The 24,147-nt window shown below is 37.2% G+C and overlaps 3 protein-coding genes across 4 annotated transcripts; 1 reads left to right on the plus strand and 2 right to left on the minus strand.

Moving 5' to 3' along the window:
- The first annotated feature begins 11,630 nt into the window (after positions 1–11,630).
- Positions 11,631–16,744, plus strand: LOC128861595 (NF-X1-type zinc finger protein NFXL1). 2 transcript variants are annotated; one of them, XM_054099836.1, is made up of 11 exons: positions 11,632–11,945; positions 12,008–12,627; positions 12,687–12,845; positions 12,902–13,015; positions 13,075–13,191; positions 13,524–13,655; positions 13,807–14,018; positions 14,088–14,286; positions 14,350–14,550; positions 14,988–15,242; positions 15,306–16,744. In XM_054099836.1, the coding sequence occupies exons 1-11, from the start codon at positions 11,756–11,758 to the stop codon at positions 15,720–15,722; spliced, it is 2,616 nt and encodes an 871-aa protein (XP_053955811.1). In that variant the 5' UTR covers positions 11,632–11,755; the 3' UTR covers positions 15,723–16,744. The 2 variants fall into 2 exon arrangements, with proteins under 2 accessions (XP_053955812.1, XP_053955811.1); XM_054099837.1 differs by lacking the exon at positions 12,902–13,015 and having other exon boundaries at positions 11,631–11,945.
- LOC128861596 (solute carrier family 66 member 3) lies at positions 15,884–19,091 on the minus strand. Its single transcript, XM_054099839.1, has 4 exons — positions 18,565–19,091; positions 17,930–18,189; positions 16,207–16,327; positions 15,884–16,136 (listed from the first exon to the last, which is right to left on the minus strand). Exons 1-4 carry the CDS (start codon positions 18,701–18,703, stop codon positions 16,006–16,008), a joined length of 651 nt encoding a protein of 216 aa, XP_053955814.1. The 5' UTR covers positions 18,704–19,091; the 3' UTR covers positions 15,884–16,005.
- A 2,765-nt stretch (positions 19,092–21,856) lies between these two features.
- On the minus strand, positions 21,857–23,032 carry LOC128860284 (NADH dehydrogenase [ubiquinone] iron-sulfur protein 3, mitochondrial). Its single transcript, XM_054097708.1, has 4 exons — positions 22,896–23,032; positions 22,767–22,838; positions 22,219–22,712; positions 21,857–22,137 (listed from the first exon to the last, which is right to left on the minus strand). The coding sequence occupies exons 1-4, from the start codon at positions 22,954–22,956 to the stop codon at positions 21,970–21,972; spliced, it is 795 nt and encodes a 264-aa protein (XP_053953683.1). The 5' UTR covers positions 22,957–23,032; the 3' UTR covers positions 21,857–21,969.
- Between the last annotated feature and the right edge of the window lie 1,115 nt (positions 23,033–24,147).

The raw sequence follows: 24,147 nt of genomic DNA on the forward strand, positions 1-24,147 counted from the left end.
ATGTACAACCTAAAAACATGCAGCGCTAGCATCAGAGGCTATCAGCTGACCGTTGAATGAATGATTTGTGTTAAATTCTTCTCAAAAGGTCGCAATCTTTTAGAAAGTGATATATGGTTTTTATGTTTTCCTCAGTTGGGCTGGAAAGGAGGGAAATAGGATCCGTATTAGAGTAACATTCTCTTTTATCTCGAAGCATTGGGCGAAATTCTAATAGGTGGAGGACAGTTGCTGTGTCGTTGCAAAATGGACAGTTATTGGTTCTTATGCCACCAAGGAGGTGAGCATGCGTAGCTATTGTGTGTCCTATCCGGAGACGTATGTATGGAGTGATAAAGTTAGCTGGAATTGTTGCAGGATATACTGGTTTGATCCTTGCTGAGTTGACTATTGTATAATGATGATTATAAGAAATCCAATCGATGAAGAGTTTCGAGTGCCTCTTTTCATTGATGAGACGATATATATCAGATTTTGTAAAGAAGTTGAGTGTTAATGTGGGCGCGTTAGATGCATCTTTTGCTAATTCGTCTGCGTAAAAATTTCCTGTTATACCAGTATGGCTAGGAACCCACATTAGCTTAATATTCTTTTAATATAAAATAAGATATTCTCTAATTGAATTGATGACAGTAGTTTGGTTATAGCAATTTTTTATAGCTTGAAAACACGATAAGCTGTCGGTACATATTACATACTTTCCAGAGTTTTTAGAAGCATGTAGAACAGCGTGGAAAATTGCGGTGGCCTCAGCAATAAATATAGAACAGAAAGGGAAAAGCAGCCCATAGGATATCGGCTTACCTTTCTCGCTAACGACAGCAAAAGACGTATTTGAGTTTTTAGAGCCGTTCGTGTAAAGAAATCTCCAACTATTATGTTTCAATTCGCTCGCGACTACTCGAAATTCAGCGATATAAATCGCATTAGGAGTGATGTTCTTAGGTAGGCGGACTAGATTGTCTATAAAAGATTCTTTAGGATTCAACCATGGTGGATGACAAAGTTTACGTAATTTAGGTGGTTTTAATGGCAAGTTATTTGTTTTAGCGAAAATCGCGCAAATGTATATAGCTGATTCAATTTTTGGCAATCGGATCCGTGATGACGATGAAAAGAAAACTTTTCGTAGCATGTTGTTGGAACCAAGAATAATCCTAGGGTAGAGTTTCATAGTACTGTCTCCCATGTTATCCCTTAGTGAGGGAAGGCCAGATTCAGCTAATAAATTTTTTATAGGCGATGTTGGAAATGCACGAAGCGATCTTCTTATAGCTGAATGATAGGGCGCAGCAAGCATTTTGAGATGGTTATTTGAGTGATGTCCATAAATTTCAATAGCGTAGTTTATTACTGAGAGTATTAAAGCGTTGACGACTTGAATTAATAGAGCTGGGCCAATGAGCGAGCGCTTACATGATAGGTACTTAATAATATTTGAGTTTTTAATAATTCTATTTCTTATATATTGACAGTGATCTTTAAATACATACTTACTATCTAGAACTAATCCAAGAAACTTAAGTGTAGGAGAACATGTAATATTAACATTATTAAATGAAATGGTTGGAAAATTACAATTTTGTTTTCTACAAATGTGGAATGATTTAGATTTAGAGTACGATATTGAAGCGCCTGACGAAAGGGACCAAGATGATAGCTGGGAAAGGGAGTCTACAAAGGAAGATGATATGGAATTCAGGTCGGAAGATTTGGAAAATAGGAGAAGGTCATCAGCATATAGCTGGTGACATATATTAGGAAAATTTGATAGAATAGAACTAATTTCGTCAAATGCTATGGTGAACAAAATAACTGATAACGGAGATCCCTGAGGAGTTCCGTTATCTAAGGGAAGTGTGGAAGAAGATGTATCAGAAATAAGAACTTTGATTTTACGTTTATAAAGGAAAGATTTTACGAAATTAAAAACACGGGGTCCTACCTTCCATTTAATTAATTGTCTTAGAACTACGTGTATGCCAACACGGTCAAAAGCCTTTTCAAAATCAAGCGAGAGAAGGGAAACGTGGTTTTTGTTAGATAGAGCATCACAAATGAAGTGGTCAAGGTACAAAAGAGCATCGATTGTGCTTTGGCCTTTTTTAAAAGCAACCTGATTAGAGTGAATAAGCTTATTAAATTGGAGGAACCAGGAAAGCCTTGTAGCAATAATTTTTTCTAAGAGTATACCTAGGCAAGGAAGAAGAGAAATAGGACGATAGCTGGTAACTTCGCAGGGAGATCTGCCCGGTTTTAAAATTGGAATGATGGCGCTGGTTTTCCAGACTTGAGGGATGATGGAGGTTTGAAAAATATTGTTGTAATGTTTAAGGAGTCTATTGAGGAGAAGAGGGGGTAGGTGTTTGATGATGGGATAGGAAATTTTATCTAAGCCAGGAGTTTTACCTTTCACAGAAGACAGGGCAAGATGGAGTTCAATTGAAGACAAATCAGAGTCGAGATATTTGGCTGAATGTGATAAGGGAGGAGAATAGATTTCTTGTTAGAAGAGTATACTGGTGAGAAATTAGAGTCAGAGGAGATGTTAGAAAAATAAGTGGCGAATTCTAAGGCTATATCCTGAGGATATAGTAGAGTGCCTTGGGAGGAGTTGAGGGAGGGGATAGGAGAGGAAGTCAGGTTACAAGATAGTCTTTTTATGTTTCTCCAGATCATTTTGGGATCAGAAGAGGAGTTTATGCTGGAGGTGAGAGTCTGAAAAGATTTAATTTTTGCCAACTTAGCTTTTCTTCTAAAAATTGCATTCGCTTTTTTATATGCTACAAGATTTGATGGCGAGCGATTATATTTGAAATGATGCCAAGTTTGTTGTTTGTGAAGTCTAAGCGAGGAAAGTTCGTTATCCCACCAAGGAGGGTTTTTATTGCGGGGCTTAGGAGAGGTTTGTGGAATGGATTGGTTGGCTGCAGATCTTATAATTTTTTGAAGGAAGTAGTTTATCTGAGTATTTCAAACAAAATCCTTCAAACTTAGGCCAGTCAGCTGAAGAGGTTTTGAAGAATATTTTAGGTTTAGTAAAAGTTGAATTATGGTGGGAAATGCTAGCTTTGATAGGAAAATGATCGCTTCCATGAAGATCATCAATACGATGCCAATCAACTTTGGGGGAGAGTGAAGTAGAACAGAATGTAAGGTCAATAATACTTATACAAGAACCATGGGTATGTCACAAGCGTATCTGTGGTCTAAGTGCTATGTCGTGGGGACAAATACTTCATTGTGAAGGGAATGTGAGACCGCGAGCATGTATTATCATGCCGAAGTTGATCGAACACACGATGTTAAAAGAGCTATGCTCTGGAGATATCGTTGCTGCAAAAATAAAGTACTTGAAAAGTGGGAACAGTGTCGAAGCTATCATAGTTTCGGCCTACCTACCCTACGACTCTTTACAGCCACCTCCTTCGAGGGAGCTAAGAGAAGTGGTCAAGTACGCAGAATCCAATAATCTGGCGCTAATAGTGGGCTGTGACGCAAATTCACAAAACATTGTGTGGGGAAGCAGCAAATGCAACCCCAGAGGTCTCAAGTTACTGGATTTTATCCTGTCATTCGATTTGGTCATAACAAACCAACTTTTGTGACCAGAAGGAGACAAGAGGTGATTGATTTAACACTTACCAATAGGTCAGTTGGAAATCAAATCAACCGATGGCGAGTTTTGGAAGAGGACTCTCTTTCTGATCATCGTCTTATCGAATTCCGACTGGGAATTGACACAATATCAATACCTTCCGGTAGGAATCCTCGAAATGTGGACTGGGACAGGTATGGTGAGCTTGTAACAGAGCGATTACCAAACCTGAAAAAACTCAAATCAGCAGAAATGATTGAAGATGCTACTAAGAAATTAGAAGGTACTTTAATCAATTGCTTTGAGGAACTGTGTCCACTCAGGCAAAGCAGACAGGGGAAAGCGGTTCCTTGGTGGAACCCTGAACTGTCGAAGCTTCGTGTACGGTCCAGGAAACTTCTTAATAAGGCCTTGAAGTCCAAAACAGAAGAGGACTGGGCCAATCATCGACTTACACAGAGAGAATATAAGAAAAAAGTACGGCAAGCCAAACTTGAATCCTATAGAAATTTCTGCAGTAACGTCGAAGAAATGAGGGAAACAGCGAGACTTTGTAAGGTCCTTCATTTAGACCGCTCAGTAAGGCTGGATTCCATTCGAAAACCTGATGGTTCATACACCATTTCCAAATCGGAAACGTTTAATGCTCTACTCGAAACCCATTTTCCGGGTAGTAGAACTCTCTCTGAAGCTGAGAGTGGCATGAACAATGACGGTGGCAACGGTGGAACCTCTAGGTACAGCTGGTATATTGCTAGTCGGATAGTGACAAGGGAATCGATAAGGTTTCCTTATCTTCCTTTGAGAACTTTAAGTCCCCTGGACCTGACGGAATATATCCAGTAATGCTTAAAAAAGGAGGAGACAGGCTGATTGAGGCCCTGAAAAGGATCTTCACAGCCTGTCTTGCATTTGGTTATATACCATCCCAATGGCGACGCGTAAGAGTAGTATTTATTCCAAAACCAGGAAAAGATGACTATTCCCTAGCAAAAAGTTTTAGACCAATCAGTTTGACATCGTTCATGTTGAAAAGTCTGGAACGAGTGGTGGAGAAACATATTCGAGTGGGGGTATTGCCGAGAAGTCCACTTAGTAGAAATCAACACGCTTACCAGAGTGGAAAATCATGTGAATCAGCCTTACACGATCTTGTTAGCAAGATTGAAGCTAGGCTGGAAGCTGACGCATACACAATGGGCGTGTTCGTGGACATTGCGGGGGCTTTTGATAATGCCACTTTCGGCTCGATATGTTCTTCTGCCGAACGACACGGAGTTAATCAAGCCATTATAAAATGGATATACTCCATGCTCTCTGAGAGTCTGTTAACCGCTGGTGGGAGCGACGACGAACAAATCACAGTCAGGGCCAAGCAAGGATGTCCCCAAGGGGGTGTTCTTTCTCCGCTGCTGTGGTGCTTCGTCGTAGACTCCCTATTAGCGGAGATGCAGGAACTCGGCTTTCACGTCCAAGCATATGCGGACGACGTCTGTGCGCTAACATCGGATAAATCCTTAAGGAGGCTTTGCACGAAAGTGCAGAGGATCCTTGACAAAATCGATGATTGGTGCATGAGACAAGGTCTTTCCGTTAATCCGAACAAAACAACCATAGTCTTGTTTAGGAAAAAACGGAAATTGGATGGACTCAGTCTTCCAACACTGAAAGGTGTGACTTGGTCTTTCCAACGAAGTTAAATATCTAGGAGTAATATTGGATAAGAAGCTGACCTGGGAGACACACGTTTCACTGAAGGTGAATCGTGCATTGAAGATTTTTCAGCAATGCCGTAGAGCCTTTGGCAAAACTTGGGGTCTGAAACCTACTGTGGTCCTATGGATATACACGGCACTTATCAGACCAATCATCACTTACGCTTCTGTGGTCTGGTGGCGACGGAGCATGGTTAAGTCCACAATCCGGGAACTATACAGGCTGCAAAGAAGTGTATGTTTATGCATCACGGGTGCCATGAGTACAACCTCTGGTGATGCCCTAAATGCTATGCTTAATTTGCTCCCCCTGGATCTTAAGATACAACAGGATGCAATAAAAACAATGTGTAGACTCCATAAATATGGTTTCTGGCACGAAGATGGAACTACGGGACACAGAGAAATCTTTAAGTTGCTGTCGGAGCAGTATCCACTGTTTTTGGCACCTAAAGATGACCTGATACCCACAGTTTCGTTCGGAAGGAAATTTGATGTCAGATTTCCATTGCGTGAGCAATGGAGCAATCCAGAATGCATGCAGGGAGGTTTGACGGATATTTTCTTTACCGATGGGTCCAAGACTGAAATAGGGTCTGGAGCCGGATGGTACTTAAACGATAGTAATAAGTATCACTATGCTATGGGGGGAATGGCAATTGTTTTTCAAACAGAAGTTTTTGCCATCCTAAAAGTAGCCGAATGGATAATCGAGAGGAGATGGAGCGGGAAACAGATTGGAGTCTTCAGTGACAGTCAGGCTGCATTGAAGGCCCTGGAGAACGCGAAGCAAACCTCGAAGATTGTTCAAGAATGTAAGAAGAAGCTTAATTCTGTCGCAAGACAAAACAGGCTTGTACTTATATGGGTTCCGGGACACTCCGGTGTTCAAGGAAACGAAATTGCCGACGAATTGGCCAACCGTGGATCAGCGGTGCCCCCACAGGGGCCAGAGCCAATAATCGGAATCAGTCCCGCAGGAATCAAGAATTGGATCAACGATTATGTAGGCAATCTACATAAAGAGCGATGGTCCGGTCTAGAACGCTGCAGAACTGCAAACTGTTTTATGACAAGTCCGAACAGAAAACTGTCAAACTTTCTACTAAAACTTAGAAGGAAAGACATTCGGTTGATGGTCGGCATCATTACAGGACACAACCCATGGGGTCACCATATGACCACCATTGGAATCATCGAGGACCCGGTATGCCTGTCCTGCTTGGAGGAGCCGGATAGCACTGAGCACTTTCTCTGTGAGTGTCCTGCCTTTGCTAGAGCGCGACTACGGGTATTGGGTTCCGATGTCACGGGAATGAGTAATATTCGTTCTCTAAAACTGGAGGATATTTACAGATTCGCCAAAGAATCTGGAAAATTCTCACAGGACTAACTATCTCTATCTCTGTCTCTATTCTTTCCTATCTCTTTCTCTGATACTTTTCTCCCTCCCTCCTTGACTATCTGCCCCCTTTCCAGAGCTTTAAATACAATGGGCTTTTTAGCCTGAGTGTTTTAGGAGCCACCAAATCTCCTGGTGCTCCTTGGCTCGACCTCTTCAAATTCATTCATTCAAGGTCAATATGAGTAAAAGTGGAATGAGTGGAAAAATGGGTAGGGGAACCATCGTTAAGTACAAAACAGTCGGAGCTAAGTAGAGCGTCTTCAATTGCGCGGCCTTTGGTATTAATTAAGGGAGAACCCCAAAGCGGACACCAGGCATTGAAATCACCAGCAAGTAAGAAAGGAGAGGAGGAGGGGGGGAGAAGGTTAAGGAAATCGGCTGAAGTAAATGTTTGCTGAAGCGGGGAATAGGCACAAATTAGAATAATTTTAAAGGGGGAGGAAATTTCAAGGGAAATGGACGAGATGTTAGAATGAGGTGTAGGGAGAATGTTATGAGGGATGTTTCTTCTAATCAGGATTGCGATACCTTGCTTGGTTGATGTGTTAGACGGAAGGTTATAGAAGTTACCAATGTACGGTTTTGGAGTATAAGCTGTTAAATTGTTTGCTATATGTGTTTCATTTAGTAATATAACAGAGGGGTTGTGTTCTTTAATTAATATTTCAAGTTCAAAGTAGTTATTTATGTAACCGTTAATGTTCCATTGAAGGACAGTTAATATCATGAAGAGAAAAGAAAAATAGTGTAAGGATTTATGTTTCCATGAGCGAGGGGATCTGTGAGGAGGGAACGGTAGATGGAGAAGGCGCAGAGGCGGGAGGCAAATTAATGTCAGGAGATGAAGATAGGGAGAGAGGAGAGAAGGGAGGGGAAGGAGAGTTATTCAAGGAAGATACTGAGGGAGATGGAGTATAAGAGCAGTCTGTAGAGATTGTACGGATGTTGGTATTAGATAAGGTGTTATGGCTTGAAGTTTTAACTATAATATTGAGGTTGGAGTCATTTGAGGTTAGCTTGTTTTGATTTTTGGTGAATTTTGTATTTAAAGAATCGATGTTGCTGGTAGCAGTTACGTTTGCGTAAGAAAATGGTGAAGGAGTAGTAGGAGTTTGAGACTTATATAGACTGATGGCTTCTCTCATGGAGAATTTGTGAATAGTTTTAATTTTGAGTAATTCTTTAGATTGGACAAGTTTTGGACAGTCATTAGAAGAAGAAGGATGTTCACCACCGCAATTAGCACATTTAACTCTAGTACAATCAGAGGGGGAGGAATGGTTAGAGGGAAGATTGCAGATCACGCAAGATGGGTTGTTGTTGCAGCGTTTGGTCGTGTGACCTAGCAACTGGCAATTTCTGCAGCGCATGGGATTAGGATAATAAGGACGGATATCTAGTGTTCGCCAGGCCACTTCAATACGACTAGGCAAAGTGTATTTATCGAATGTCAGTAATAAAGCGCCAGTAGGTGCCCGCGAGCCATTGTTTAATTTGGATAATTTGTGAACTGCAGTAACGCCTTGATATTTAAGACCATCAATTATTTCCTCATCGGCAAGTTGGCAAATGAATGGAGTGCGGTTTTTTTTTAAATTACAAAATGCATGTCGACCTATCGGGAATTGTACATATAAGCAAGATTCTAAACCAGCTAAGCAAAAACTCATCACAGATTACATCAGAAATGCTAACCCTACAAGTATGGAAGATATATAAAGATATAATTTTCAAAGATACAATATTTTGTTTATGCGATTTTATTTAATTATTTCAGATTCATGCGGTCTATGGAACGTATCTATAGTAATAATATGGGACTAGTGCCCTTTTTTATGCGATTATTTCAGATTTATGCGGTTTTAGCATCTGAAACGTATCTATAGTTTTACTATAGAACTAGTAGCTTTTTTTATGCTGTTTCTTGCGGAACGTATCTACCGCATAAAAACAGAACCTACTGTATATAGCACAAACGAATTAAATGCGACCGTACGGTTTGACAGCTCGGTAGCGAATGATCTTAGAAAGGTTTAAATCAGCTTTAGCCACCGAGTAAAAATTCCTATTATCATAAGATATCAAGACTTTAGACTGTCTTTAATTTTGAATATTTGGCTTATTTACATTTACTTATAAACTATTTCACAATGCAGCTTTAGCATTGCTCCATGCTGTGAGGAAATGCCAATGCGTGGACAAAGAAGGTATTAATTAAATTTGAACGAAAAAATCATATCAATTTCATTGATACATTTTATTGTGCAGCTTCATAACTGCTAAGCTAGTGAAGTCGGGGTTTTTCTTCCTGCTTCCTAGAATTCTTCACTTTCCTGTTTTGGTCCATCGTAGTTTACTATGGGCTCTACAGCCGGACAGTTCTCAATTAGAGCTCCCTTATCCAAAATATCCGATGACTTAAAATTATTTATGACCCTTACTGGAACCCTTGTGTCTTTCTCATCTTCACTAGTGCCCTTCCTACGATTTTGTTCGCAGCTCAACGTTTCGCTTCCTGCCACCTGGGTTCGTCTTCGGTCGGATACGTGGTATACTAAAATTGTGTGCCTTATGTTCGGTCTTACTCGAACTACTGGGTCGTGGTATTTGAGAAGAAGAATCGCGTATTATTCTCATTATTGTTTCTTCCAGAGAGCCGATAGCCTTAAGATTAAATTTGTATAAGTTTGTTTTGTTAATGATTTCAAAATGTAAGGTTTGGCAACACTCTTTGGTGAGAGAGCAATCAGCTGACACGTTTTTACGGAATATTCAAAAATTTTCATTTAAACACGTACACGATCCACGATACCCACGTAACGGAACGGTGGTGATTTTTTAATTACATGAGGCTCTTATTAGTTTGTTTGTGTCAGCTGATAGGCCCGTTACAATGGGTCCATTTCCACCGTTGCTGCAACGAATTTGACTGACAGCAAAATAGACTATTTGTATATGTAAAACTGTTTAAAGAAGAACAATTTTGTATCGCAGTTATTTTTATCTATAGTGTTTTTTATTATATCAAATTAAATGCAGAAAGTACATGGGATTTAAATTAATTTAGTCAATTCATATTCTCCCTTGTCTTTTCGATAAAAGATTGAGAAAAGGCTGGCTTAAGTTGTCCTGAAAAATGAATGTGCACTATGGTCGAAATTTTGCTCGCTCCTCCCGCTCCGACTACCACAAATTTTATTAAAACTCTTCTCAACTTTTGCTTCAATAAGCATTCATATTATAATATACTAGCATCACCCAGTGGGCTTCGCACCACCATACATAAAATGTTTTTTTATATCGCAAGAAATTTTTCATATTAAGTTTTCTTTATAGAACTCGTAAAATCTTTAAACAGTTGAATTAGTTGATTTTTTTCATTCTTTCTAAAGATGTCACAATAGCCTTTTCTGTACTTTTTTAAAATTTGATTGTGGTGGTCACCTATATACAGGTAAGGTGAAAGAGCCGATAAAAACTTGTAATTAAACTTTGATTCTTTAATTTCCATTTCAATTTTTTACGCTAAATAAATTATGCTAAAATAAATAAAGTTAAAAATGTTTTTCCAGTTCCTTGAATGCTCCAGTTTTTATTATATTTTCGCCCAAAATTAATATTAACATAATACACTTACAACCACAACAGTACAACAGAAACGCTCATAAGCGGCTGTGTATTTGTTATTGTTTTTCCCATACAGGCATTTCGTATGAGAGGAAACCATTACTCACATAAAATATCATAACTCAGGAACGGCTGCACCGATTTCAATCAAACTTCACACAAACCACCTCCTCAAAGATAGAAAAGAACTCTAAAATTTTTGTGTCAATCGGTTTGGCGGTTCTTGAGTTATAAGATTACCAAGGAAATGTAGTATATAACGACAACTTGAAATAACTCAGGATCAGAAGTGTGGTTAGGAATTTCAGCTGATATATGGCTATCGATTTGATCCGGAGTTATTTTATGGACCAGCCAAATTAGTATATGTGCGTGCGGCAATCCCCTTTTCTGCCATTCGATGTACTCCATATGGCAACGCACCTCCCCAAATACATATAATTTCACAATTAAATCCATAAGTGCTTTACATTTTTGCCGAAATGGATACTCATGTGGTTCAAACACATCCTAGGGTTATCCAGGTCCACGTTTTGGTCTATATCTCGAGACCCTAGTTACGGAGGGGCATTAAAAATACTCTATACTATAGAATCATCAGCAGCTTCCATTTGCTACCCATATTGTACAAACACATCCTAGGGTTACCCGGGTCCACGTTTTGGATTATATCTCGAGACCCTAGTCACGGAACGGTATGAAAAATACTCTATACTATAGAAATCATCAACAGCTCCCATTTGCTACCCATATTGTACGAACACATCCTTAAGTTATCGGGGTCCACATTTTGGGCGATATCTCGAGACTCTAGTCACGGAGTGGCATCAAAAATACTCTATACTATAGAATCATCAACAGCTTCCATTTGCTACCCATATTGTACAAACACATCCTAGGGTTACCCGGGTTCACGTTTTGGCCTATTTCTCGAGACCCTGGTATCCGATTCTTAAAATTTTAAAACACAAACCATCTACTGAATAGTCCAAACAAAGCCTAAAAATTTGGTTTGGATAGGAGAGCCCGTTCTTGAGTTATAAGATTACCAAGGAAATGTAACTTCTTTTTATATATATAGATTTTTCAACCAACAACAACCTCTTTATACACAATATAATATTTGCATTCACGACAAGAACATCTGATTTTTCTTTTTTACTTATATACGGCAATACTTTCATTGTGGCACTACAGTACGTTTTACACGTCACGTCAGCCAAATGTGTTGCCGCAACGGATGGAACGGTACCATTGTGACAGCTCTATAAATAGTTGACCGATAATGTCTGCAGTGTACGTGGGCTCTAATAAAAATATTTTATATTAACTCATGGCAACCATTAGCACAATTTTCTAACAGCGGTTTCCGTCGTTTTTATTTACGTGTAAAATAGAAAAAATCTAAAAATGTCTAATTTTTCTGTTAATAACGAAAAAATAAGGAAAGGTTCCGAACCTAATCAGCAAAAATCTAGCGGAGTAAAACGTTTTGAAGAAGTACACGCCAGAAATATAGCTGCTGCGAAAAAAATAGTTGAGAATTATGCTTCCAGCTCCGACGAATATGAAGAGGAACTTAATGAAAGCGAAATTTTAGGTACTAATGAAGAATTATACTTACTTTATATTTTGAAACAATACACAATTTAATATTGGCAGATTCTCTTTATAAACATTACGAATGTAAGCCTAGCACATTTGGTGGTACATCAGCGCTGCAACAAAAATCCGCAGCTTTCTTTGAAAATGCTCTGTATTCTGGATCCGCAACTTGTTTAATTTGCATTGGTAGCGTTCGTCGAACAGACTCAATATGGGCTTGCAAGCATTGCTATTGCTTTTTCCATTTAAACTGCATACGCCGTTGGGCCAATGATAGTATTGCTCAGATGAGGGGGAAGTCATTGGGGAATCCGACTTTTGATCATGCGTACATCCATAGTAGCGGAATCAGTATCGGACCGAGACGAAAAGGAGCATTACTATGGAGCTGCCCACAGTGTCGCAAAGATTACACAGATGAGGAAAAGCCTTCGACATACGAATGTTTTTGTGGCAAAGAAACAAATCCGAAGCCTGAATCATTTCTATTACCGCATTCATGTGGAGAAATATGTGGCAAAAAGTTACAGCCCGCATGTGGTCATACCTGTATGTTGCTTTGCCACCCAGGGCCATGTCCACCGTGCTCTCAGTATGCAAATACGAGCTGTCTTTGCGGTAAATCACCCAGAAAATCGGTACGATGTATAGATAAGGAATGGAAATGCGATATAAAGGTGGGTGGTCTAAATCATAAAAATGTACAGTAACATTCTACTACATTTAATTTTAACAGTGTAAAGAGTTGCTTCCTTGTGGCGAGCACCAATGCCAAGAAATATGTCATAAACCTAAGCAGTGCCCACCGTGCACGAGTACCAGCATACAGCCGTGTGAATGTGGCAACCAGATGAAAAATCGTAATTGTTTTGATCTAAAATGGAATTGTAATAAGGTGGGGAAATTTATTTGAATTAACCATTTCTCTAGCTTTAAATATTTGATCACTAGGTATGTGGATCTAAGTATTCATGTGGTGTTCACACATGTAAACGCGTGTGCCACTCGGGTCTTTGTGGCGAATGTCCTTTGAGCTTACCCCGTTCATGTCCATGCGGCAAAACTGTATGTAAAACTACATTCGTTCTGGTTGTTTTAAAATTGATGTAATATTCTTTCAATAGCAAAAAGTCGTACCCTGCACCGAAAGCATTGACCCCTGTGGTGATACTTGTCAAAAACTTCTATCCTGTAAACTCCATACTTGCACACAACGTTGTCATCGTGGAGATTGTAACTTGGTAAGATAATAGTGGTATTCAGGAATCGGTGCAACTAGCCTGGTAGATTTTCTGAGAGTTGGGTTTTGAGCGCTAGTTGGATATCTTTTTTTTCCGTTATAGCGTTTTACTTTGAATGCAAATCGCGCAATGAAATCGAATGTGAATGTGTGTTAAATTCGCTGAGAGCCGTTAAGGGTGTAGGGTATGGCACCCTGCATCATGTACATCGTGGCACCAAATGTATTTTGTTGTTTAGGGTAAATCGGCTATTTATTTTTTTGCCAGGGTAGTATCTCCGATTCATGAACTCCACTATTATTTGAATAACTTATTTGCAAGTTTTTTTACAGTGTTTAATCATAACAAAGAAGAAGTGCCGCTGTGGCATTCTTGAAAAAGAATTGCCCTGCTGGAAAAATTTTACATGCGAAATTAAGTGCAAGCGAATGCGTGATTGTGGAAAGCACACTTGCAATAAAAAGGTAAAATCATTGGTATAAATAGAATATGAACAGTCGTACCGCTTTACAAAAATAATAGTAAAATTTAAAGATTCACTCAAAATATTTATTCCATTACTAAAACATAAAAATAAAAAAAAAAGTAAACGTTTTTATTTTTTATACTTACCAGTGTTGCGATGGCCGTGTATGCCAGCAATGTGATAAAATCTGTGGTAAACCCCTCACTTGTCATAAACACAAATGCCAATCGGTTTGCCATGACGGACCCTGTTATCCCTGTAATCAACAGTCACAAGTGAATTGTAGGTGTGGTAAAACATCAAAGCGTGTCCCATGCGGACGTGAACGCACAGCACGTGTTATGTGCATGGAATTTTGCCGGTTAGTGAACATTTTTTTTTATATAGGAATTTATTTTATTATAGCCTGCTATATACTAATACTTCACAGTATCCCTTCCAAGTGTCACCATCCAAATAAACATCGTTGTCACAAAAGTGAATGTCCGCCGTGTAATCAAAAATGTGGGCAACCAAATAGTACTACGGGCTGCCAGCATATTTGCGAAGCTAAATGTCACGCAGCAATTAAAGTTGTTAAACAAAATGCAGAAAATGGAAATGCTAAGGTTTGGGACATAGGCAAAAAGGTACTACAAAAGTTCTGCAAATGCATACAATTAAATTTAATGAGAAAATATTCTTCTGTTTAGTTTGAATTCAAAATGTTACCACACCCACCTTGTGAACAAAAAGTGAGTGTTACTTGTATAGGAGGTCATGAAATAGCCGATTGGCTCTGTTGGAACTCAAAGCCAACGTCTTGCCAACGCAAGTGCAATCGTGAGTTGCGCTGTGGCAACCACAAATGTGAGCTTGTCTGCCATTCTGTGCCGGACTTACAAGATATGAAGGTATGGATTTTTATATACTATGCCCATGTTAAAATAAAAACTAAGAAGTATTTGAGCTAAAGGTCTGAAAAATACTGTATCAAAGATATCTTTCTCTTTTAAATGACTTATCACATTTCCATTTCGTGCTTAAAAATGTTCGACGCCTAAAAAAACAAAAAAAAAAAAATTTAAATAATTTTCCATGACTATTTTTCCGATATAAAAATCCAGTGTGGAGCTTTATTCAAGTTAACTCCAATTTTTTAAATATGATTTAGGGATGATAAAAAATGCGATAAAATGATGCATATTTTTTCACAAATACTTCTTGCAAATGGATCTGAAAGTACCGTTTCTCACTATTGCTGCAATCGAATTAATACTTATAAACTAAATTGCAAATTAATTTGTAGTAATTTTCATGATTTTCATCTGAATATATTTTTTGTTATCAGGAACAAATCGGATGCGCCCGATGTCAAGAAGGTTGTAATATACCTCGTCCCACAGGCTGTGTACATGCTTGTTCGCGACCATGTCATCCCCCACCATGCAATCCGTGTGACAAAATTATTAAACACAAATGTTACTGTGGGTTAACCCAGGTGATGTATAAATGTTCTGAATATTTCTCTGATGAAGGCACTAAAGAGGAGGTAAATTTGCGTCAGGAACGCTTGAAAAGTTGTGGAAATCGCTGTCTCAAAAATGTAAGAGCACCTGTATAGTATTTTTCTGAAAATGCCTACATTTTTAATGCCTTAATATTTTAGCTCCCTTGTGGTCACCGCTGCCATACACCTTGTCACCCAGGTAAATGTCCGAACCCGGAGTTGTGTCGCAAGAAAGTACGCATATTTTGTGAGTGTAAACGTCTCAAAGTTGAAGTCGCCTGCGATAAACATCGTGCCGGCCAGACGTCAATTCCATGTGATGAATTCTGCATCGAGACACACGCCAAATTGGCAGAGCAACGGAAACGTGAATTAGAAAGATTACGCCAATTGGAAGAAGCCAAAAATCGGGCAGAAGTCGAACAGTTTGAGAAAAAATTTAGCAAGCGCAAATACAAAGAACGCAAAGTGGTGGTGGAAGAGACGAAGAGAAACATTAATTGGAAATTAATAGGCATTTATGTGGGTATTGGAGTAGCGGTTGTTACAGCCATTGCTGTGGCATTCTATCCTTAGACTTTAGAAATGCAAGCAAAAGTTAGATGTTAAGGTATTTGAAGATTTCAATAGGCATATTTAAAAGACTTCTACAATAGAAGTTTTATAATTAGTTATCACATTTTGGTTGTGTTCAATTTACTTTAATCTTAACGAAAATTTGAGCTAGACTTTCCTACTCATGTTTAGTCAGTTTGTCACTTTATTTTACATAAGTTTTAAACTTATTATAACATAATTTCCATTGTTTGTATGTACAAGTTGCATGCTGCAACGGCAAATTATTTAGCCGGTTTTATTTTTATTCGGGTTTAACTTTCCTTCTGTAAACGCATGCTGCTGCAAACACCGATGAGCTTAGGAAGGTAGATATTAAAAAATTGCTTAACAACATCAAATCATTTGATTGCACATAGACTGTATAGATGCGAGCTAAATGGGGCAATAAAAAAGATGTACAGATAAAAATTACAATACATATTAATATTTTTTCACAACTTACTCATGTTGGTGAATGCGGACAATGCCCAAGTTGTTCGACTGACAGAAGAAGCATCCTTTGAGCGTAAAATCTCGATCAATTGTAATACTTTGCTTGTAGCACCAATCGGGGTGCAAAATGGCTGTAAAATAAAATGGAATGTCAAGTAACAATTTATAATTAATCTGCATATGTACGTATGGGTATCTTGGAATGATTATACAAGTAATGAAAAATAATATTTGGTGCAAAATTTATGCCCAATTAAAATTTTGTTACGGATCTATTCCGCACATTATTTATAATTTATTACCAGATATTTAGCATAAACCATCATCAAATATTTAGAAGAAGCCTGTAAATGAAAAACAAAGTCTACCAACTACCTTGCCACCTGTAGCATACTTTAATCTTTAGCTCTTATTAAACTACATATCAATATTTTATGAATATAAATATACTTACATACGTACATACATTCCAAAGTTGTAATGTGAAAACATTCAAGCCAAAAATTTTAGTAAATAAAAAAACCTTAAACAAGGGAAAATTAACTTTCCTCATGCTGTTTTATTTTTTGTGAAAAGTAACTAATAAAGTTGAATTCTTTTACGAAATCATTAATTTTTAAGGTTATCAATGAGGTTGAGAGTAATACATATACGCTTTTATCCAAAAGTAGTCGTGGCACCGCCCTTTTTTTAATTTTACTTGCGTCGAATTTATTTTATTTTGGGCTCATTATGTGTACCATATTGGCCTGTTATATCTGTTATAAGTGAAGCCCATTTTGGTTTATTTACTTTTATTTTTTTTAGAGGGTACTTAACAAGCAAAGTATAGTAAGTTTTAAGTTTACTTTGTTAAACATTAAGCATACAAATATCAGCCTTTTGTATGCTTGATGTTTATCAAAGTAAACTTTTGTTTTTAGAACACTTGAGAGTAAGCGGCGGAATATATAGTAATTGAATCACATCCTCGGATATAGCGTATCATTATTATCTTATAATAAATGTTTAAAATAAAGATTTTTATAAACCTTTGTCCAAAGGATGTTATATCCCGTATAACAAGCGTGCAACTTATTTTTTTGCTTATGATTGTGAATTAAACTTATAGGCGTGTCTCTGTATTTGACGTAATTACAAATGTTCTGAAATATGACACTTAAACTAAATTACACGGAAATTTCTTACAAAAGCATCTAAATAGAGTAAATTCATGTTTAGACATGTTTGTTACGTGCACCAGCCTTCAATTTCCACCAATTATTGGTAAAGTTCCGCCAAATGACACAGCGGCGCTTGACTCAGTATTCATAAGTAAATTAAAAATTTCTTTACATTGTATGTTTTCACTTTTTAAGCACGATCTTTTATTATATTTTTTAGCTGATTGATTTATCTTTGTGTTTTCTTTTTATAATCATTTTAAAGCAGCTTCATACTCAACTTGCAATAGGAAAACATTTGTAGTTACCGCCGTAAGCTAAGTGATTTATAAACGCTCTCCACCCTTATGAAATGCTCATTTAATGATTAATACAGCAAGCTCACTTTAAGTTATTTTCAAAACACTAACAGGAACGCTTTTGTTGGATATACATATGTACCAATGTAATTTTAAGGCCTGCTACAGTATTTGGTCATCACCAATCAAGAAGTATGTATGTATGTATATAAAATTATATTTTTGCATACATACGAGTATGTTAATATGTGTACAATATAAAAAAACTTACCACCAGGAACGTGAGTATCGCGAGCGGGAATAGTTTAAAATAGATCAACGATGCCACAATGGTGTATAATACCGTCACTAGTTGCGTCCGTTTGCCTAATAAATTCTTATAAAGGAACGTGTAATATATAAGTGCGTACTCCTGCAAGAGTAGTATAGGATATTCCATATAGGATAAAAATTCGTAGCCACTGGTGTAGTTATATGATATCATCACAGTGTAGCTGAAAAGTTCTAGGCAGAGACCAAGTACGCTGATTCCTTAGAATTTCGGAGAGTTAAAGAAAAGATAATTTAGTAATGTATTAAATATAAAAATAAAAACCTTTTTAAATATGAAAACTCTTTACATACATTTAACGACTAGTGAAACAAATAAGATAAGTTTTTTCTATTTTATGAGATGGTTGCATATTCATAAGAATTTATGCAACAAATTATTAGACAAAAACGTAACGTAGCCCAAAGATGGTATACGAGTATTTATTAGCAGTACCTCATTAGATGAGGCAAAGGGAGGCACGGTAAATTAAAAACTTTGCTTTTTTCCTGACAATTTTGTTTTTTGAGTTGTGAGTTCCTATTTCAGTCAATGAGCGACATGCACATATATCTATGTATGTATTTTGTACTTACCCTGCGATGTCTTATTAGCACGTATTGTATTGATTTGTGGCACTTTGATAACCAGACAGGATGATACTGTTATCAGGCTAAGCAAATCGGCAACAACCAGCACCTGACCTTTCTCAAAGTAGTTGAAAATAGCTTCCATTTTAGCTTTTGACACTAATTACTTAACAATATACATATGTATAAATTTGCTATTATGAGATATATTTACGAATTCATTTCTTCTTATATCATTTCACAATGTGGTATTTTAATTAAAATACGGTACAAACAAAATTTAACTTTCAGGGAAAAACTTGCACAATATCCGTTGTTTCATAGATGATTTATTATATATTTTCGTTATCTTTTATTTTAAGCAGGTGTTAACATTTTCACTTTGTAGCGGCACCCCTACTATTATTCACCCAGGTTGGTGTTGATGAACGCCTGATGAGCAACTACCGAAAGCGTCATTCTAAATATACTAACAAAATAATATAATATTTTTAATAAAATACGCTACACTAACAATGCAGCTGATATGAAATTCTATAACAGCAATATATACTATGTAAAGGGTGTGTATGTACAACGAATTGGCAAAATGTTTATGTAAATAATAGGCGGATTTTCGCCCGATCTTCACGAACGCTCTTTTGTTTCTTTTATTGAGAGCTCAGTTAGCATATACTTAATTTACTTAACTTAGCTTAACGTAATATTTTGCATATTTAGTTGAAATTCGTTTCGCCGCACACTGTGGATCGGCTGACAGTTTTCACTTTATTTATTTGCGCCGAAAAAACATGGAAGCGGAAAGGCAAGCATGTGTGGTATTTATTTGTGCGCAAAAAGAAGTTAAAAAAAATAACTAATCTACCTTCTTATTCTCATCATTCAAAGAAGGTAAAGAAAAAAATTAACAAATCTACCTTCTGATACTCATTGTTCATGATATCCACAATATGGCTGGCTTTTAAGCAAATCTATTATTTCAAAAAAAAAATTGTTTGCCAACTTTCAATCTGTTGCAAACCACGCCACACACAAATCGACCTTCGGAAATTTTAACCGGTTGTTATGATTTGTTGTGTGCTTGTGGTCCAATTTACTTCAGACTTAAAGCTACGGCGACATGCTTATGCATTTGCTGTCCAGCAGCTTATATGTGTGCGTGTCGGATGACACACGTACTTGTTTCGTGTCACACATACTTGTTGTCGGCTTTTGCATGATGAAAATCAAAAATTTTAGATTTTTTCGCGGGCAAGCGTCATGCACCCGACACGCGCACAGCAAACGCGTGAGCGTGTCGCCGTAGCTTAAGAAATTTTCGAGCCTTTAGAAGCTTATGTAATGGTGCCCACACTCAGTGACGTAAACGTACGTTCCGGTCAAAGTGATGAGAGCGTCAAGTAAATGAAAACTCATCATTATTTTTATAAAAATAATTTGAAAACAATATGTAAAAGGGTGAATGCAAAAATATGAGTGGCAGCATTGTGTCGATATAACCAAACACAGATTGTTAGATTTTGTAAATTTGCAGCCAAACGAAAGCAGTTGTTTTCTACGGGCACTAGTTGGACTTCATTTTGCCTATCTAACGACAAGCAGGGTATACGATAACGTCGGTGAGTGTGGGCACCATAAAGTTGCAATTAGTGGTGCCGTGGCCATAACATTATAGCCGCAACATTACAGCCGTCATGCCGTAACCATAAACAGCTGATATTGAAGTGGAATTAATGGCAACATTTGCATTTTGCATTAAAAACACGGGTAGTTTTCCCCTAAGTCAATCAATTTTTCGTTGTTCATTTCTAATATTAAAATTTTTATAGCAAATATCAAAACAAATGCAAAATATTTTACAACTGCTTAACGGTTACGGGGGAAAAACAAAATTTAATAGATTCATACGGCTACGGTTACGATTATGGCGTTATAATGCGTTTGCAGTGGTGCCCATATGCTTAATCAGAACAGCTGATTGCTTTGGTTACGGTTATGTTTAAAGTACGGCACCATTAATTACAGCTAATACAGTAGGTTCTGTTTTTATGCGGTAGATACGTTCCACAAGAAACAGCATAAAAAAAAACAGCATAAAAAAGCTACTAGCTCTATAGTAAAACTATAGATACGTTTCAAAAGTGCTAAAATCGCATAAATCTGAAATAATGTAATAAAATCGCATAAAAAAGGGCACTAGTCCCATATTATAACTATAGATACGTTCCATAGACCGCATGAATCTGAAATAATTAAATAAAATCGCTTAAAAAAATATTGTATTTTTGAAAATTATATCTTTATTTAAGAAACGTCAGAATCGAAAAATAAATTTAAGTCAGAAATAGAATCAGACAATACCCGCATGTTGCGCATTCGTTTAGGATTTGGCGTAAAATCACTTTCGTCACTTGAGGAAATGTACACGTCTGATCTAGATAATATAGTTATGCAGGCGGTTCCATACTTGTAGGGTTAGCATTTCTGATGTAATCTGTGATGAGTTTTTGCTTAGCTGGTTTAGAATCTTGTTTATATGTACAATTCCCGATAGGTCGACATGCATTTTGTAATTTAAAAAAAAACCACACTATTTCAAAACTGCATAAAAACAGAACCTACTGTACAGCTCTTATCATTATTTGCGCCTTTGTGACTCGCTCTACGTAAATTAAGAGTGGTGAGAGAATTGGTCCCGCCCTATCGCATTGATGGGTGCAATTCTGCATTTCATCATTCTCGAATCATATGAAATATATATATATATATACAGTAGGTTCTGTTTTTATGCGTCCAAATGAGTAAATTCAAATGTTGGTGAAAAATTTTCATGTCGGGTTTATATAATGAGCATGAGCAATTTTAGGCAAAGTATGATTTATTTAATGGCACTTGGTTGAGCCTAACACCTCCAGTAGACTAGTTCCTGAATAATTTTTAAAACTCCCAACAATACGGAAATAATAGTTGTGCAATTATTTGCCTTCAAATTGACTTTAGCAGCTTCACTATAGTTTGCCACATTATAATATATTTTCCTCTAAATTTCACTTAAATTCATAAAACACATAGTCACACAAGTGTTTTTCCTGGTTTTTAAGGTTAGACTGGGCTATTCATATACGAGTATTTCAACAAAAGAGCGACTCGAAAGATATGACTAGGGTTGATGGATCTGGAATACTTTGATGTACACATGTGCTTAATAAAATAATTGAGGAGGGGCATCATTGTCTTCAAACATTCCCTTTACAAGATTTATTCCGATACAATAGCAAAAATAAAAGTCATAAAATAGTTATGGTTAATCCAATTAAATATTTACTTAAATTTTTATTACAACATATTTGCAATTCATTCTGCTGTAATCATGTAGTACATGTGTTTTACACATGTAGTTATACTTGGGAATTATTTTTTGGACTCTTCCTTCTTGGTTTCTACAGTCTCTGTTGGTGGATTAGCATTACGGAAATTTGGGAATTGTTCCCAAGGTGCTGACAAATCAAATTTCCGGAATTCCTGGGCCAACTCGAGTGGCTCGCAGACTACGCGTTTTTTCTCATCGTCATAACGTAACTAAATGATACGAGAAATTCATTACAATAGAAAGTCCAATTATCTTAATATAGCTCAAAAAATATATTCGAATAAAATTACCTCAACGTAGCCCGACAAGGGAAAATCACGACGCTGTGGGTGGCCTTCAAAACCGTAATCAGTTAGTATGCGCCGCAAATCTGGATGATTCGCGAAAAACACTCCATACATGTCCCAAATTTCACGTTCATACCAATTTGCTGCTTTAAAAACTTCATTGCATGAATCTAACGGTGTCAACTCATCTGTATATGTTTTGACTCGTATACGCGAATTAAAGCGTAGCGATAAAAGGTTGTAAATAACTTCAAAACGGTATTTTCGGCTTGGTACATCCATGCCCGCAATGTCTACTAAATTGCTAAATTGAGCCAAATGGTTGTCCTTGAGGAACTGCAGTACAGGAACTACACCTTCAGGCGCAATCAAAACTTCGACCTCATCACCAGCTGTTAGTTGAACTTTCTGTACATATTTGGGAAGGCATTCGGCTACATATCGGCCAAAGTTGCTTAGATTAAGGCGGACAGCCTCATCGGGCTTTCGAAAGGTCGCTACAAAAAACAATTATAATTTTTTTTATTTAACATTCCCCCAGCTTAACTTACGTTTGTCATCCGTTGGTGGAGCAGGTGTAGTACTAGAAAAGCGAACTGCTTTAAGCGATGCAGGAGCAAAAACTGAAAAGATATTATTATAAATTATTGAGATTATATATTTTGGAATGTGGTAATTACCTCTTCTGGCACCAATATTTGCAATTGCCATGCAGCCGAGTCGTGTAATTATTGATGCCATTTCCCTTTTTCGGAAAGTAAAATTCTGTAATTGCACTGGTTTTTTTTGACAACCGTTTATATAACAACACACAATTGTCAACTTTACCTGTCATTTACAGCATAGTTGCATTTAATAAATGTATCGAACTTTTAAAGAGTGTTTATATAGTCGACTTTAGAGGCTACTAGTTGTAGCGAATATTAAATGAAAAGTAGAATATATAAAAACTGTTAAGTTTTGATTACAAGAGTCGACTTTTTGTTGGATTTTCCGTAAACTTTGTAATATTGATTGTATTTATTAAATTAAAATAAGGAAATTTATTCTAAACCGTTTTAGAGATTTTCACAGTTTTTTTAAATACATTTTTTCCTGTTTGAATTTCAATGGAATATTTTCACAATCACTGCCTGATTCTGTAAATTTGTATGCAGACTACTTCAAGCTAAGCTTCGTAGGGAATGATAAATCTGTTTGTACGTCCATCTGTATTGGCTCTACACAATCATTAGATTTTTGATCGCTGCTGTCTTTGAAATGAAGATAATACATCTTATCACTGCCCCAATGACTTCTAAAAGAATTGGTTTTAACGGTGTTTGCCTATCTTTTATGATCCATGTTGCATATTAAAAGAGAACGATAATCCAGTTTCACATTTTTTTTTTTCGACGTAGTCAGTGGTTCCACTGACTGTTCTGAACTTCTCGCGAGTTTACTGCAATTCTTAAATATCGTGTACAGCAAAATTACTTTCCAAATAGCTTCAATCTGCGCAATTCTTTATTCGACCTTTCTGTAGTTTACATATGCATTACGGCGGCCGCCGTAGCCGAATGGGTTGGTGCGTGACTATCATTCGGAATTTACAGAGAGAACGTAGATTCGAATCTCGGTGAAACAGCAAAATTAAGAAAAACATTTTTCTAATAGCGGTCGCCCCCCGGCAGGTAATGGCAAACCTCCGAGTGCATTTCTGCTATGAAAAAGCTCCTCATAAAAATATCTGCCGTTCGGAGTCGGCTTAAAACTGTAGGTTCCTCCATTTCTGGAACAACAAGACGCATACCACAAATAGGAGGAGGAGCTCGGCCAAACACCCAAAAAGGGTGTTCGCGCCAATTATATATATATATATATAATTAGCAATAAATCCACAAAATTAATCTACCCGTTCAAATATGGCACATTACCTTGAAAATTGACAAT

Source organism: Anastrepha ludens, chromosome 4 (assembly GCF_028408465.1).
Source record: "Anastrepha ludens isolate Willacy chromosome 4, idAnaLude1.1, whole genome shotgun sequence".
Lineage (NCBI taxonomy): Eukaryota > Metazoa > Arthropoda > Insecta > Diptera > Tephritidae > Anastrepha > Anastrepha ludens.

Coding starts and splice junctions, on each gene's coding strand:
- LOC128861595 (XM_054099836.1), top strand. CDS start 11,756: ATGTCTAATTTTTCTGTTAATAACGAAAAAATAAGGAAAGGTTCCGAA. Junction 13,016..13,074: donor CATGTCCATGCGGCAAAACT/GTATGTAAAACT, acceptor TTCTTTCAATAG/CAAAAAGTCGTACCCTGCAC. Junction 14,019..14,087: donor ATGTGCATGGAATTTTGCCG/GTTAGTGAACAT, acceptor AATACTTCACAG/TATCCCTTCCAAGTGTCACC.
- LOC128861596 (XM_054099839.1), bottom strand. CDS start 18,703: ATGGAAGCTATTTTCAACTACTTTGAGAAAGGTCAGGTGCTGGTTGTT. Junction 18,190..18,564: donor TGCTAATAAGACATCGCAGG/GTAAGTACAAAA, acceptor CGAAATTCTAAG/GAATCAGCGTACTTGGTCTC. Junction 16,328..17,929: donor CGATACTCACGTTCCTGGTG/GTAAGTTTTTTT, acceptor TTTATTTTACAG/CCATTTTGCACCCCGATTGG.
- LOC128860284 (XM_054097708.1), bottom strand. CDS start 22,956: ATGGCATCAATAATTACACGACTCGGCTGCATGGCAATTGCAAATATT. Junction 22,839..22,895: donor AAATATTGGTGCCAGAAGAG/GTAATTACCACA, acceptor ATATCTTTTCAG/TTTTTGCTCCTGCATCGCTT. Junction 22,713..22,766: donor TCCACCAACGGATGACAAAC/GTAAGTTAAGCT, acceptor TGTTTTTTGTAG/CGACCTTTCGAAAGCCCGAT.